The sequence below is a fragment of the Ictidomys tridecemlineatus genome, chromosome 13, assembly GCF_052094955.1.
Source record: "Ictidomys tridecemlineatus isolate mIctTri1 chromosome 13, mIctTri1.hap1, whole genome shotgun sequence".
Taxonomy (NCBI): Eukaryota; Metazoa; Chordata; class Mammalia; order Rodentia; family Sciuridae; genus Ictidomys; species Ictidomys tridecemlineatus.
The window spans coordinates 51,466,466-51,481,043 of NC_135489.1; the positions used below are offsets into that span (position 1 = coordinate 51,466,466).

The 14,578-nt window shown below is 41.5% G+C and overlaps 1 protein-coding gene across 17 annotated transcripts in view; it reads right to left on the reverse strand.

Annotated features, from left to right (window-relative positions):
* Positions 1-8,606: 8,606 nt before the first annotated feature.
* Dlgap1 (DLG associated protein 1) overlaps positions 8,607-14,578 on the reverse strand; it is an 878,199-nt gene continuing 872,227 nt past the window's right edge. For all 17 annotated transcript variants that reach the window (XM_040274808.2, XM_078030334.1, XM_078030332.1 and 14 more), the window contains one exon: positions 8,607-12,069. In XM_040274808.2, coding sequence (XP_040130742.1) covers positions 11,860-12,069 — 210 coding nt within the window. In that variant the 3' untranslated portion in view covers positions 8,607-11,859. The remainder of the gene's footprint in view (positions 12,070-14,578) is intronic.

The window sequence follows — 14,578 nt, forward strand, 5'->3', positions numbered from 1 at the left end:
ACTGTCATTTTAGGTGATTCCTCTAAAATGCTGATTCTCTGTGCCAGGTGGCTATGAAGAATAATCTTGTGCACAGTCATCAAGTCACATTTTATTTTATTACAGAGTATATTTTAGAAAATAAACTGATGGGGCTGAGGATCTGGCTCAGTGGTGACCTAGCATGGCCAGGCCCTGGGTTCAAGTCTGAGTGCCACACACACACTCACCAAAAAAAAAAAAAGAGAGAGAAGAAAATAAACTGATGTGCACCAGTCCGTACATAAGAATATTCTCTGTAATGTTAAGCTTTCTGCTTCTGTGTTTTTATTCTCAGAAGCAGGAGGGCAGAGATGCTTAATCTCAACAGGAAATCTCACACCTGACTTGAGAGTCACATATGCCCCTGACACATGCTCCTTGGACACAAATTGAGAAATTGGGACCAGCCTAAGTGGTTCACAATGTATTTTCTTTTCTTTTCTTCTTCTTCTTTTTTTTTTAAGCAATGCTTTAAGTAAGGGCATTGTCCACAGGACGCGAGTTCTCACTTGTCCCTGCCCTGGCATAGGAGTTAAAATACAACCCCTCGGAGGAGCCTGTCATTCGAGTCATGTGTTTACCTGTGACTGACTCCCTGACTATTCACCGCTCCCACGCTCTCCAGGCCTGGGCTCCACCTCTTTCCGTTGGTTTCAAATGCCTTTATGGTGAGAGTTCTCAGCCTTGCACAAAAGTGTGCAGCAACATGGAGGCCCCTGGCCCTCTCCTACTCCCCTGCAGTTTCTGATGTTATTGGTCTTCTAGGCAGATTTTCTTCCTTCCTCTCTTTTCTTCCTTCTCTCTCCCTCCCTCCCTCCCCTCCCCTCCCCTCCCCTCCCCTTCTCTCTCTCTCTCTCTCTCTCTCTCTCTCTCTCTCTTTCATGGAACCCAGGCAAGCCCTCCCTCTACCACTGAGCTTTCCTGATCCCAGCCCTTTTGCAGGTTTCTTACAGCACCCCAGGTTGAAACCACAGCTGGAGGGCAGTTTCTCAGAGGGTGGCCCCTGCAATCCGGAATGAGCCTCCGTTGTTGACTTTGTTAGAAATGCAGATGGACTCTGGGCAATCTCCCCCCACTCAGGATCTGCAGCAGGGGGCTGATTCTTAGGGGGGAATTCCTAGGAACACTGATATTTGAGAATCATTGTTCTCCTGGCTGTCAAAAGCCTACAAGTCAAAGTCCACTTTGTCCATAAATCTTGGCCTAGCCCCCCACCCCCAGTCATTCATCATCACTTTCTGTATCTATTAGAACATTTCATAAAAGGCAGAGTATTGGGGTCATTTTCAAGTTTTTGTTTTTTGTTTTTTTCTGGTAGCTTCTAGTGTCTTTATAGGGTGCCTCCTTTTCTTTTGCCATGTTCCCCCACCTTCTCAACTGTAGAAAGTGGCTACTAGAGCCACGAACAGCTTAGGCTGGGATTTTATATGGAATGAAGAAATCGTTGTTTAAATTCAATGTCAAAGCAAATTCTTTCCAGGCCTGGAACTGAAATATTGACCAGACCTTCGAAAGTTGTAGCTGTTGTGTGAAGTTCTCTGTGTGCATTTCCACACTGAAAAGCGTTGTTCTAATGCATGTGAAAAGACACAGGCCTGTTTGTCTTAACTGCAGCAGAAACGACTCTCCAGGTCACAGCAAGGATACTGGGGCTGGGTATAACCCACTAGAGAGTGGGCAGTGACTTCCGGCCAGTGAGGGGCAGCGGGGACTACAGGATGGAAAGGCTTGCACCCTGTAGTGTGACAAAGGGTGGCCTCTGGGAAATGAAGAGTTTCTGCTCATGACAAAGAGTTCTCAAAAGTCACAGGCTCTGAAATGGGCCCTGCCCCCGCAGGGAAACTCGGATTTCTTATTTGTCAGGACATGTGCTGAAAGAAAAAGGAGAGAAGGGAAGGGAGAGGAAGGAGAGGAGAGGAGAGGAGAACACCTGCTGGATATTTCTTACTTTCTAGAAAGCAGGGCACATTCTTACGTTGAACTGCAAAGGGTGTCAGAACTAACACCATCTTCTTATGGGACTATTTGTTTACCAAGAACCCAAAAATAGTTAAATAAAAGAGGGTTTGTCTTTGTTTCGTGGTACTGGGGATTAAACCTACCACCCAGCCACATCTCCAACCCTTTTTTAAAATTTGAGACAGAAGCTCACTAAATTGCCCAGGCTGACTTTAAACTGGTGATCCCCCTGCCTCAGATTCCCAGATACTTGAGATTACATGCATGTGAAACTGTGCCTAGCTAATTTTTATTTTATTTTTTTAATTAACACATCTCTGAATATACCCTCTGTATTTTGTTTATTTTTTCCAGTGCTGGGAATTGATCCAAGAACCTGGAGCATGAACTTCAACCCTCTGAATTTACTTTCTGAATGCTTTGTTTTATTGTTTGCAAAGGTATACTCAGACATGTTTGACCAAGTGAAAATTAATATAGCCTTTTGGGTAAGGAATTTGGTAATATTTAAAAAAAATATATGCAAAGCTATTCACGGTGGCACATGCCTGTAATCCCAGCAGCTAAGGAGGCTGAGGCAGGAGGATCGCAGGTTCAAAGCCAGCCTCAGCAACAGCAAGGCACTAAGCAACTCAGTGAGACCCTATCTCTAAATAAAATACAAAATAGAGCTGGGGATGTGGCTCAGTGGTTAAGTGCTTCTGAGTTCAAGTCCCAGTACCAAAAAGAAAAAAAAAAAAGAAAGATGTTCATTTGTTTATAGAGTACAATCAATCTATAGATATTAAAGATGCATGATAAAACGATTTTCACTTCAGATTTTTTTTTATCATAATAAGCAATGGGAAGAGACCAGAACCCAGCAGTAGAACTTACTAGCATATTACGACTGTGGAGCCATTAAAAATAACAGGCAGATTACATGCTCTGAAAAGGAGCAATACATAACTAAATGAAAAAGGAAGGTGTGTAGTGTGCTTCCACGTTGTGGGGGAAAATGGACACAAATCTGAATGTGCAAAGAAATGTTGGAAGGACGAACATAGAAACTAGAGTGAAAAGCAGGCTTGCTGCATGTACAGCCTTCTGTTTTCTTTGGAATTTTTAGACGAGCACTCTTTGTTTACCAGGAAAAAAAAATCAACAATATATAAGTTGCTTTGTCCTACCCATGTCACACACATAGGAACAAAGTGTCTAGTGTCGGGCTGGATTCAAACAATATCTGCATCACCCTTGACCCTGGAGTGCCCTCTACTTTCTTGACAACTCACTTATAGTGATGCCTCATGGGTATCATGAGGATTAAGTTACAGAACACTCATAAAACAGTCCATCCAGGGTACAAGGCACATACTCAGTAAACATAAAAGGCTTAATAATGACAATAGTGAACACTGATTGAATGCTGAACATTTGCCTGAAACTTTACATATATTATTTCACTTAACCTTATAACAATCCTATGAGATAGGTAATATTTTCATCCTAATTGTATAGATGGGGAAACCAAGGCACAGGAAGGTAAAATGATTTGCCCAAAAAGATACAGTCAGTAAAGAGTAGAGCCAGGGTTCAAACTGGGTAGTCTGGTTTCAAATCTGAGGTTTTACCCACTTTCAGAAAAGCTCAGTTATTTCTTGGCACAGTTATTTCTTAGTTTTGAGGCTAAGAGGGTAAGTCAAGTTTCTAAATGAAATGCTGGTATTGCCCAACACAGTGGTACCTGCTTGTAATCCCAGCATCTTAGGAGGCTGAGACAGGAGGATCACGAGTTGAGTTCAAAGCCACCCTCAGTAAAAGCGAGGCGCTAAACAACTCAGTGAGACCTTGTCTCTAAATAAAATACAAAATAGACCTAGGTTGTGGCTCAATGGTCCAGTGCCCCTGGTTCAATTCTCAGTATTCCTCTCCATCCCCGCAAAAGAAAGATATTTCAGGAATATGGCAGGGCTTATGGCAGGGCTTTCCTACCCTACCACAAGTCAGAATATTATCATTAAAATGACACACAGCACTTGTATAGCATGTTTGAAGCCCTGGATTCTATCCTTAGCATTGCAACCAAAAAAAAAAAAAAAAAGCAAAAATAGCAAAATAATACCTGGGATTTCTGATACAGTGTGTGGAGACTTTTCCCTTCGTCTTCATGAATCTTGTGAATCTGGAGTTGCTGACAGAAACCCTGCAGGAGAATTACAACTTTGGGCTGAAGCCAACAGGGATCCTGAGGTAGGGAAACCCATGTTTTATGTGTTTACTTACCATCTTACAGACAAATTTAGACTACAGCCCTGAAAGTCCTGCTTTCTTTGACAAAGATCATTCAGGTGACAGATTTCTGTCATTCTCACGTGGTATCAAGTTTCTCATGGTAGCCTAGATCTCACAATTGTCTTAGGTAAGCACTTCTTTAATGTTTAACCTAAATTCTCTCAGTTGAATATTTAACCCAATTCTAATGTGTTATCTTTGCTAGAAGAATAGCTGGCCCTTGACCTCCTCATAACCTATATGCAGATCAAGAGCCCTTGAGACCACGATGAATCTAACCATTGAGAAATCCTAAGTAGGCTAAAGCTAAAATATCTTAGATCCTCCTTATTAAGATGTTTAGCTTTCTTTCCTTGTTTCTTGAATTATCCTGAATTATCTGAATAGAGCCCCCCCCCCCTCACTTCACCACTGTTTACAAAGCACTTAACACTCCCTTGAATTCGTTTTTTGGAAATCCCCAAGTTCCTGTGCCAACATGTCTCCACTGTTCCAATTTTCCAAATGATTGATCAAGTTTTCACTCTGTAAGATTTCGTGGATTTCAGCTTGCTAATCAAGGGCTCCTTGGTGCACCAACCCAAGACTAGATATGAAGATACCACCTCGTTGGAAAGGATCCTCTTCAATCTTTCCAGATTTATTACCTTGCTTGACTAATCCTCAGAAAAAAATTTGGGAGCCCTTGAGTGGCTTTCATGTTTGCAAAGCTCAATGTTGGAAATGCCAGGCTCACCAAGCCCTCCCAGAGTCTAGACTGCAAAGAAGAGTTTTCCCTAAACACTTTTGGGAGGAGAGGAGCATACTCAAGAAATGGGTCAAATTCAGTCAAACTGGAAAGGAATTCCAGGGTCAAGTCTTTTAAGGACTCTTTGTCACCTATGTTGTGTTCTGTCTTTTCAGGATGCTGCTTCTCCCACTTGGGAATTAGAGTTCACTTTGGCTGATGTTGTAAAGCACAGTGTGTGGGGGGGGGTCTTGTTCTGGAAGGAAAAGAAGTGACAAATCTGGTATTTTTAAAGTGTCACAGACAGAAGTAAAATTGTTCTACAGTAAGAAAGTATTCCCCCAAGACAAACAAACAAATCCTTCTAAAATAGACCTCCCCTTTTCAGTTAGTAGAATTTTTAATTTTAATCTAGGGAGATATTTCCTTGACTTATACTTTATGGGGCCAAATACAGTATCATGTAATTCCTTGCATATTTCTCCTCATCTTTCATAATTGAAGCTGCCGGTCGGCGTTAGACTTGAAAGCCCTAGAAAGAAGGAAGTATCCATCAACCAATGACTATATAGCCATCTCTCCGTATCCTCGATTTCAGGACCTTCCTTGGATACCAAAATTCGTGGACGCTCAAGTGCCTTATATAAAACGGTGTCGTATTCACACAGAACTTGCACATATGCTTCTGTATACATTTAACTCATCTTTAGATTTATCACAATACCTAGTGTACAATGTAGATGCTATGTAAGTAGTTGTGGTGCTGTATGATTTATGGAATAATGACAAGGAAAACTGTCTGTACATGTTTAGCCCCCCTGCCCCTTGAAATATTTCTGATGTGCAGTTGGTTGCATCCTTAATGGTGAGGAAGGACAGCTGTATATGCAGATCTCAGAAGCCTCTCTGTGCAGGAATATTTCTATTTGTAAACCACTGGCCTTCAGAAACAGCAAAACACCAGGATTTCGGATTACAGAGAGCTGTCCTTGTCGTTTAAGAACCCCCTGCAGAGCCAATAGGAAGAATGCATTTTTTCCCTATGTAACGGAAGAGACAACTGTTCCCCCTCCCCCTTTCTAAAGTGAGAGAGTTTTCTCCTTGGAGAACTCAATAGAAGCTTCTTAGTGACACTGATTGACCTATCAAGTTTCCAGATGAAATTAGCATCTCCTTCTCCAAACAAGAAAGTCTAAAAATGAGAAGAGCGAGAGTGACCACCTTTATCAGCGTAGTGAAAGCATTTTGTGCAATGAATGGCAACAGTTTGGTCAGCTCCAGGGCAGAGCTTGACTTTTGGCATTTGCTGCAAAGCTTGCTTGCTTTTGGCCACGTTCTGTAAGTTCAGGCTTGTGCTTAATCACATAGAAGATGTATGGGAATAATCTCTTGACTGCCAAGAGGAATCACAGTGGGGCTTCACATTCTTGTGATTTTTCTGAGGCTGCCTCTCCTGAGCCAGCAGTAAGCCCAGAGGACAACATTGCATCAAGAAGTAGCACTATTCTCCCCTCTCTGCTTCATGGGAGATAATACCTGATTTACAGGGGAATTTAAGACCTTTTTTGTAAACTTGTACTAGTAAATTAGGACCTAGCGAGGGTTTTTCAGACAGGGCCACTAGATTCTGTTTGCAAAAGAAATTGATTTCATCTTGGTTTAGCAGCTGAAAGTCAGCCCATTGAGCAAACCAGAAGTAAATTTCAGCACTTTTTATTATCAATGGCATTAGAGAATGAACACATTCAGACACGGTGATTTTAATATGTCATTTATTTAAAGCAAAATCAATGTATATTCTCAAGGGATGAATTTCAAAGATATATTAAAAAAAAAGAACAGCATGTTCAAAGCAAACAATTTTGTCCAATTTCTATAAAAAATTAAATTCCTTTTTTTTTTTTCAGGGTGGGAAAGGTGGACCCTGTAACATGGGAAATGATGTCACTGAAATTTGAATTTCTACCTTCAAAAGCTAACTCATTTTGTTTGGGAATTGGCTGAAATGGTTAGGAGCCTCAATGAAATAGAAGAATTAATTTGTGAAAAGAGAAATATGATCAAGGTTCAGATTATATGAATAGTTAGTACATGCACCAAAATAATGAGATTGTTGTACTCACAGGGATTCAATGGCTGGATCATTCCTCTTTTGAAGCAGTTTCAAAAGTACATGGTGTTGCCAGGTGCAGTGACACACACCTATAATCCCAGCAGCTAGGGAGGCTGAGGCAAGAGGATCAAGAGTTCAAAGCCAGCCTCAGCAAAAGCGAGGTGCTTAGCAACTCAGTGAGACCTTGTCTCTATATAAAACATATAATAAGGCTGGGGATGTGGCTCAGTGGTTGAGTGTCCCTGAGTTTAATCCCAGGTAGCACGCCTGCCCCCACAAAAAAGTACATGGTGTTAATTTGGTGACTTGCATAGGTCTTGCTTATGTACAAAAATTGGAAAAAGTGGCTACTGTGCTTACCAGTTCCCAAGTTTGCCACATAGAAGTGGATGGATTTGTCCATGAATTTGGTGGGGCTTGGGAATGAAACACTGTGGACACAGGTTTTAGAGTTGTGTCATTTTCAACTAACAGATGAGTGCAAATGCACTTTGTAAAACAAAGTTAACTTTTTCGTCCTGTTTGTGCATGTAAAATAAACGTTTATGAATATGACCTAGATGAAAGCCAGATGAAATTGATAGTGCGAATAATTACCAATTTTAAAATGAAAAGAACAATAGAGATGACCCTGAAGAAGGAACTGAATAAAAGCTTGCATTTTAGATTCAAATCTGTTCATTCAAAATTGTGTCACTGGAGGGCAAGTCACTAAACCTCAGTAAGCAGTTTGATTTTTCTTTTTGCATTACTGGGGATCCAACCCAGGTGCTGCCTAACACTGAGCTACATTCCAATTCTTCTCTTTTCTTTTCTTCCAGACAAGATCTCACCAAATTGCCCAGACTGGCCTTGAACTTGCAATCCTTCTGTCTCAGGCTATTGAGTCGCTGGGACTATAGGCATGCACCACTGCACCCTGCTCTTTATGTGTGTGTGATGATGATGCTGAGGTTGAACCCGAGAAGTATGCATGCTAGGCACAACTCTACCACTGCAGTACACCCCAGTCCCAGTGAGCACAGTTTTTTGTTGTTGTTGTTTTTGTTTTTATTACTGTGAGGATAAAATGAAAACCACAAAACATTATTCTGATTTTCCTAGCTGGAGAACTGTGTCCCAAACCAAATGGGTGAAAGGTATACAAAAGAAATTAAAGTGCGCAAAATATACATCTATTTGCATATGTTTGAAGGGTTAAAAACTGCAAACAGAAAGTATACCTAATTCTGACTGCAACAGTTTCTGCTGCTCCTGACTCAAAATTCCATGTGTCTATGATTATCAGTGTAAAAGGGTTTTATAGTTCTTCAGTACTGAAATACTTTAAATAGAATGCAAGATCTCTCCATACTCAACAGTGAGTAGCATGCCTGTTGTTACAATGCAAAAGTAAGAATAACATGCTTATGTTATAATAGTTCAGAATCATCACGGAACTACTTCCCTCCAAAAACAACTACTCAGGTTTTCGAAGAAACGGGACTCCACTGAAAGCACACAGACCTGAAAGCAGGTGCATTAATTATTTTATTAATTTCTTCTTTTTACATTATGGGAAACGTTCATCTATTTACAATTTTTTTTTTATCCACACACAATCTAGGTAAATAAGCCTATGAAATTCCAATTCAGAAAGCCATAAAAATGTTCCCCACCCCTCCATCTGAAGGCTTTCAAATGAATCTTTTTTTTTTTTCCGAACCAAAATAATTTTTAAAAATTACATTTGGGAATTCAGATATGCTAGTGATTTACATTCCAGTTATTTAAAATATGCATCTAGACATGTTTTAAAAAAGAAATGGTAAATTCACAAGGATAAGGCTTAAATTAAAGTGGTAATGCACAGTAAAACATTAAGGAAACATCTATAAATAACAGAAATATATTACAAATAAATTAGTTCTATTTACCATTTCAAATATTAAAAATCTTTAATCCATTTCTTCATCTCTCTTTACAAAAAGGTTATGTGAATTGTATGGAAACATCTGCAAAAAATATAATAAATACTTAATTTCTTTGAACATTTTTTGATGTGGGAGACAAACTTCTTTTTGTAATCCCCCCCGCCCCAAGAAAATGCCCAACACCTTTGTACCAAAGTTAAACAAAATAAGTAATTTTTCAGGGTACATACATTTTCCATTATGAACTAAAAAACATATCTACAAATTACATCAAAAAGAACAATGTAACAAAGGTTAAGCTCATGGATGTCAGTTTAGGGGTTCAAGTGGTTAGCAAATAGCATTGTGGGGGGGGTCATGTTCTAACATCAATAATTAGCTTTTTATAAAGTGTTTGTACAATTTAAACTGTGTTTTTTAAGGAAGGCAAAGGTCATGATGCCCTGTAGGCAGTCAGCTAAAAGATTTAAAATTCTTACCAAAAATAGCTTATGAATATACAAATACCATTCGCTTAGACAAGATAAATAGGCCTTATCTTGTCTCTCTTTAAAATATCCTGGGCTAAATCAGTTTCCAAAGAAAATATTGTAGGATGGTCTTAATCATGTTAGAAATCGATTTCTTAATCCGGATCTTAACTCTGCCTCAGGGCACAGCGCCATGGGTGTGAACATGGGTTAGGGAATGGATGCTGCTTCCTTCCTGTTACTCTGCTGAGTTCCAAGTCATTCTCAGTAGTGACTGTGACCATAGGTGACCCAAGATGACAGTTGGCCTTCCTTGCGGCAAACTTTATGTGACACTTCATTGCTGCTACAAGGTAAGAAAAGGTGTGTTCTTCTGAACTAGCAAACACTTGAAGCTCAAAAATCTGTTTCCCCCCATTTTACAAAGCACTTTCAGAAAGGTGCTTGGCTTACCCTAGTTAAAAGTTGGTTGGTTGGTTGTTTTTTTAAATAAGTTAGTAGCCCTTTTCTTGTAAACCACAGCAGTAAACATTTGTGCCCTGTGGATAAAGATAGCTCAAAGCATCAATGGCTCTGAGAGGTAGCGAATTCTCTAGTGGTTTTAGAATATGTCTGTGAAAGTATTTGTTGCCAGAACCCATCACCTCTCTTAAATAAAATTAAATTAGCACCTGGCTATGAGAGTGTATTATTATTATTATTATTTTTAAAAGCTTCTCTGGTGCAAGCATATTTTATTTTTTAAAAAAGTCTTTCATTTCTTGTTCAATGGCAAATTTCTAATGCTTTAAGGTGTGAACTGGACATAATATGCCAGTGATACTTTAAGATCGCCACATTCTAAATGTTTAAACTGCTACGAGTAAGGGCATTTGAAGACATCTTCAGCTAGTCACCAATGCATACTGCCCATCAATCATGACTAAAAATGTAAACCAACATACTCTGCCCAGTGCCTGGACTTCTGTCTATGACTGAATCATATAACCTTTCCCCCTCCTCATGGCTGTTGACCCCTGCAGGTCAGACTTCATCTCTCCCTACCTGGAACCTCAAGATGACAATGACAGCTCTTTGGAGTGAGGCAGCATGTCTATTGGGATAATAAACTTAGTTTCTCCATTTGACATAGGACAAAATCCTATGGTGGGGAGTGAGCGAACTCTGGATAGTAAGCAGAAGAGGCTAAAGAAGGAAATATACCTGAAATGTGAACGAGTGGGTTCAACTAGACGGATGTGTAGCATTCAAAGGGATGATAGGAAAACCCAAACCTTTCTCTGAAAACAGCTTTGCTGCCCTTTACAGTGCTTCAGAAGGAGATGTATACTTATGTGTGTGTCATTAACCAGGTCCACCAGGATGGACGCTAAATTAACAGAAGCAACACTCTGCCCTTTAAAAATCACCGCCACAACGACAATATAATATACATAGTACAATAAAAGTTGAGAAAACATTTCAGGCCTAAATTTTTCTTAATAATAGGACAAAAAATAAAAAAAAAAAATCCCTTATGCATTATCTCAAACCATCAGCGCTTCCTTCGCTTTGCCTTGCCTTCTTCATTTTTTATTGCCTTTCAGAATAGATTAATTTCCCTGAAAGATCAAATTTACAATCTTCTGCTGATTGAGACATTTGAAGCTGTGATTGATGAAGTTAACAGCGAGGCAGTTTGTGCAGCTGTGAGAGGTGCAGGTGCCCCTAGCACCTGCAGATTTCGCTTCTCCCTGCAATCCTACACATCCAGGTCTCCCCCACCCCCACCCCCAGGCCAGCTTGGTCCCTTCTCTCTTTTGTCATTCATCGATTCCGGTTGAGATGGTGTGATAATCTGAGGTTGGAAATAAAGTGCTCCATCTGCTTTTTTTTTTTAAAATAATAATAATAAAAAAAAGAATAACCATTTAGGGGAAATAAAGGGAATCGGAGCCCTCGTTTCTTTCATGTGGAAGACGGAAAGTCCCAAAGGATCGCCGTGTGATTCTGGATTTCTGAAATACCCTATGGTTTTATATTGCTGAGCTCTAGGAACACAACTAGCTTTGAGAAGAACTGAGGATGGCAGGTGACCTAAAGGTGTCGTTTCTACACAGGTGGGTTTGGCTTGGCCCACAAAATAAAGGGTTGGATCTCTGTATGAGGCAGGGGGCCGGCATCGGGAAATCAAGGGGGCGCAGCTCGGTGAAGATGGGCCAATTGGTTGGGGAAGCGGGACGGCGCCGGGGGCGGGGTGGGGGACGGCTCCTGCGAGGTGGACCACTACACCACGACAGTGGAAGTCACTGAGCTCAGAAACAGACGGGCTCGGAGGGGTGCGGGGAGACGGCTGCGGGGATGGGGCGGTGGAGGGGGCCACAGAGACGGGGCGGGCGGCGCTCAGAGCCGGGTCTGCGCCTCGGGGATGTAGATCTCGATGCTCTCGGCGCTCTCGGTGGCCGAGTTCTGGCGGACGGACGCGGCGCGCTTGGCGGCCATCAGGCGCTTGCGGGCCTCCTGGCGCTGCGAGCTCTCCAGCGAGCGCTCCCGGATCAGCGGCGCGGGGCCCTTCGCCGGCTTCTTTGGCACTGGAGGAGGGGCCCTTCTCTCCTGATCAAAGCAGAAGGTTCAGGACATTACACAGCTTCTCAGGACAAGCTTGGGAAAGACTGGGATAGGTCAGTGGTTAGAAAACACACACACACACACACACACACACACACACACACAAACACACACGCACGCACGCACGCGCGCACACATTTCATTTTTTTTCTCTCTCTCTCTTTTTTTTTTAACCTAAGAGTGGTTAGTTCTGATCTGCGCACTGCATGTCTATTTTTTTTTTTCTTCATTATTCTGGCTTGGGTATTCAAAAGATGGCAGGAGGGGTGGACGTCCCAGCAAACCTAAGGCCAAGGGTAAGGCTCGATTGCAAAACTATAGGTTTCTTCAAGGGCAGGATTGTGGGAATTTAAAATGCACCCCCCTGCTGAGAGGCTGGGGCTCCCAGCCCCTGGAGTGTGAGTCTCCCTGGAGACTCCGGACTCTTCCTGGTGCCAGCGATGGGCCAGGAGAGCGCAGCAGCAAGCAGAAGCATCTAGAATTCTGCAGCCTCTCTAGAGGAGGAAAGCTTGATTCAGAGTAGAAAAAACTCTCAGCTCTCTTTCTGGGTTCCCCCCAGCCTCCCATTCCCCTCACCCCCAGACTTTAAGGAACCAAAGGAGGAAGAGTTTATGAGACTGTCTTCTTCAGCTTCGTTGGTGCCACAGCGAGTTCTATATACCCTTTTACATGTCACACACCAACACACAGCAATAAACTGTACGGGGTCACCGGAGAAGGGAGACACTGGTGTTTCTTACTCTGGGGAGAGGAGCCAATTCCAACAGGACTCTTAAAGATCCTTCCAGGATCGTCAGCCCCTAGGGGCCTCCTCAGGATGACTGTGGTGGCCCAGGAGGCAATTCTAATCACAGGGACAGAAACAGTGCCATGAAAACTTAACACGGGACTGGAAGAGATCATCCCTCTTATCAGCAGCAAACCATAAAACAGATATTGTTAAAGCCACTGCCAAACACAGCCATTCATCCCTTTGACAAGAAAAAAAAAATGCAGTGAGAAAGGAGGGCATTGAAACCACAAATGATTTTTAGGAAAAGCATATTGAGTTTTCAGGCTGTGAAAAGGTCTATGTAAATTCAATGTTTCCATTTTAGATAAAATATCCCAAGTCTGTATAAAACTTAATGTGAAAATTATCTTAAAATATGGATTCAGAGATTCTCTACATGTCACTTTGGGTCTTAACATGGATGCAGATGTGTGCTTCGCACAACAGTTCCTCTTTGCTCACCTGTGAGAAGGACCTAATTAAATGTTTTAGAGTTGGAGTTGCCCCAGTTATTTAAGGTGGAGTCTGTGTGATCTGAAAGGAGACAAATGGAAAGCACAGAGCACAAACAGTATTCCACTAACTCGTGTTTTTTCATTCTCTTTCTCTCTCTCTCAGGCTGCTGGGGTGATGTAAAGCTGTGATCTGATCATAGACAAGGCACATTAAGAAAAATAAAAATCTTACAAATTAAGCTAACTAAGCCAGGTATGGTGACGCACACCTGTAATCCCAGCAGCTCAGGAGGCTGAGGCAGGAGGATCAGGAGTTCAAAGCCAGCCTCAGCAAAAGTGAATCTCTGAGCAACTCTGTGAGACCCTGTCTCTAAATAAAATACAAAAAAAGGGCTAGGTGTGGCTCAGTGTCAGAGTGACCTTAAGTTCAATCCCTGGTATATGCCCCTGAAGAAAAATTAAGCTAACTAATGATTCACTGTGTGGATAGCAATAAGTAACATAATACTTCTTAGTATCACTTCTTTCGGACATTTATAATCTTCATTGCTGGGGAACTCAGTGCATATTTTTAAAAGTATGTATACTGGAAACTTTTTAGTCATTTTCCTTTCTTTGCATAACTTTTTTCTTTAGCAATTTTTTTTTTTTTTGTGCTATGGATTAAACCCAGGGCCTAGTGCATGCAAGGCAAGCACTCTACCAACTAAGAACACTCTACCCAGCCCAGCAATTAATTTTTAAATAATCAATGAATGAGGAATTAGATGGATCCATACTGGAAACTAAATTACCAGCATGTGTACACTTGTAGTGTTTTCTTAAAATAAGACCAATCTAAAAATCTTTCTAACAAATAGTTTTACAAATAAAGAAATGGCATCCAATGTTTAGCTTCCCAACTGAGAGGCCACATGTACATCAATAGTACTTTCATGTTTAATATAAAAACCACCCGTTTGAAGGTGAGAGACTACAGTGATGACAGCATCACCCTCCTGCTACTCACAGATGGGACCTTGGGCTAGATTTCTCCTGGGAGCCCAGGGACCCCAGGAAACCTGTTAGGATGGACACAGTGGAATGAACTGGATTGCTATTAGCTCTCTGATAGTGAGGGGACCTGAAAAGAGCAGGGTCACCATTGTTTCAGGGACACAGCCATTCCTAACTTTCAGAGGTTAAATCTCTTAGAACTGTTGTCTTTAGGTCATAGGACAAAGGGTTAAAAAATCATGCATGATGGGCCAGCCTGGGAGGTAGACAT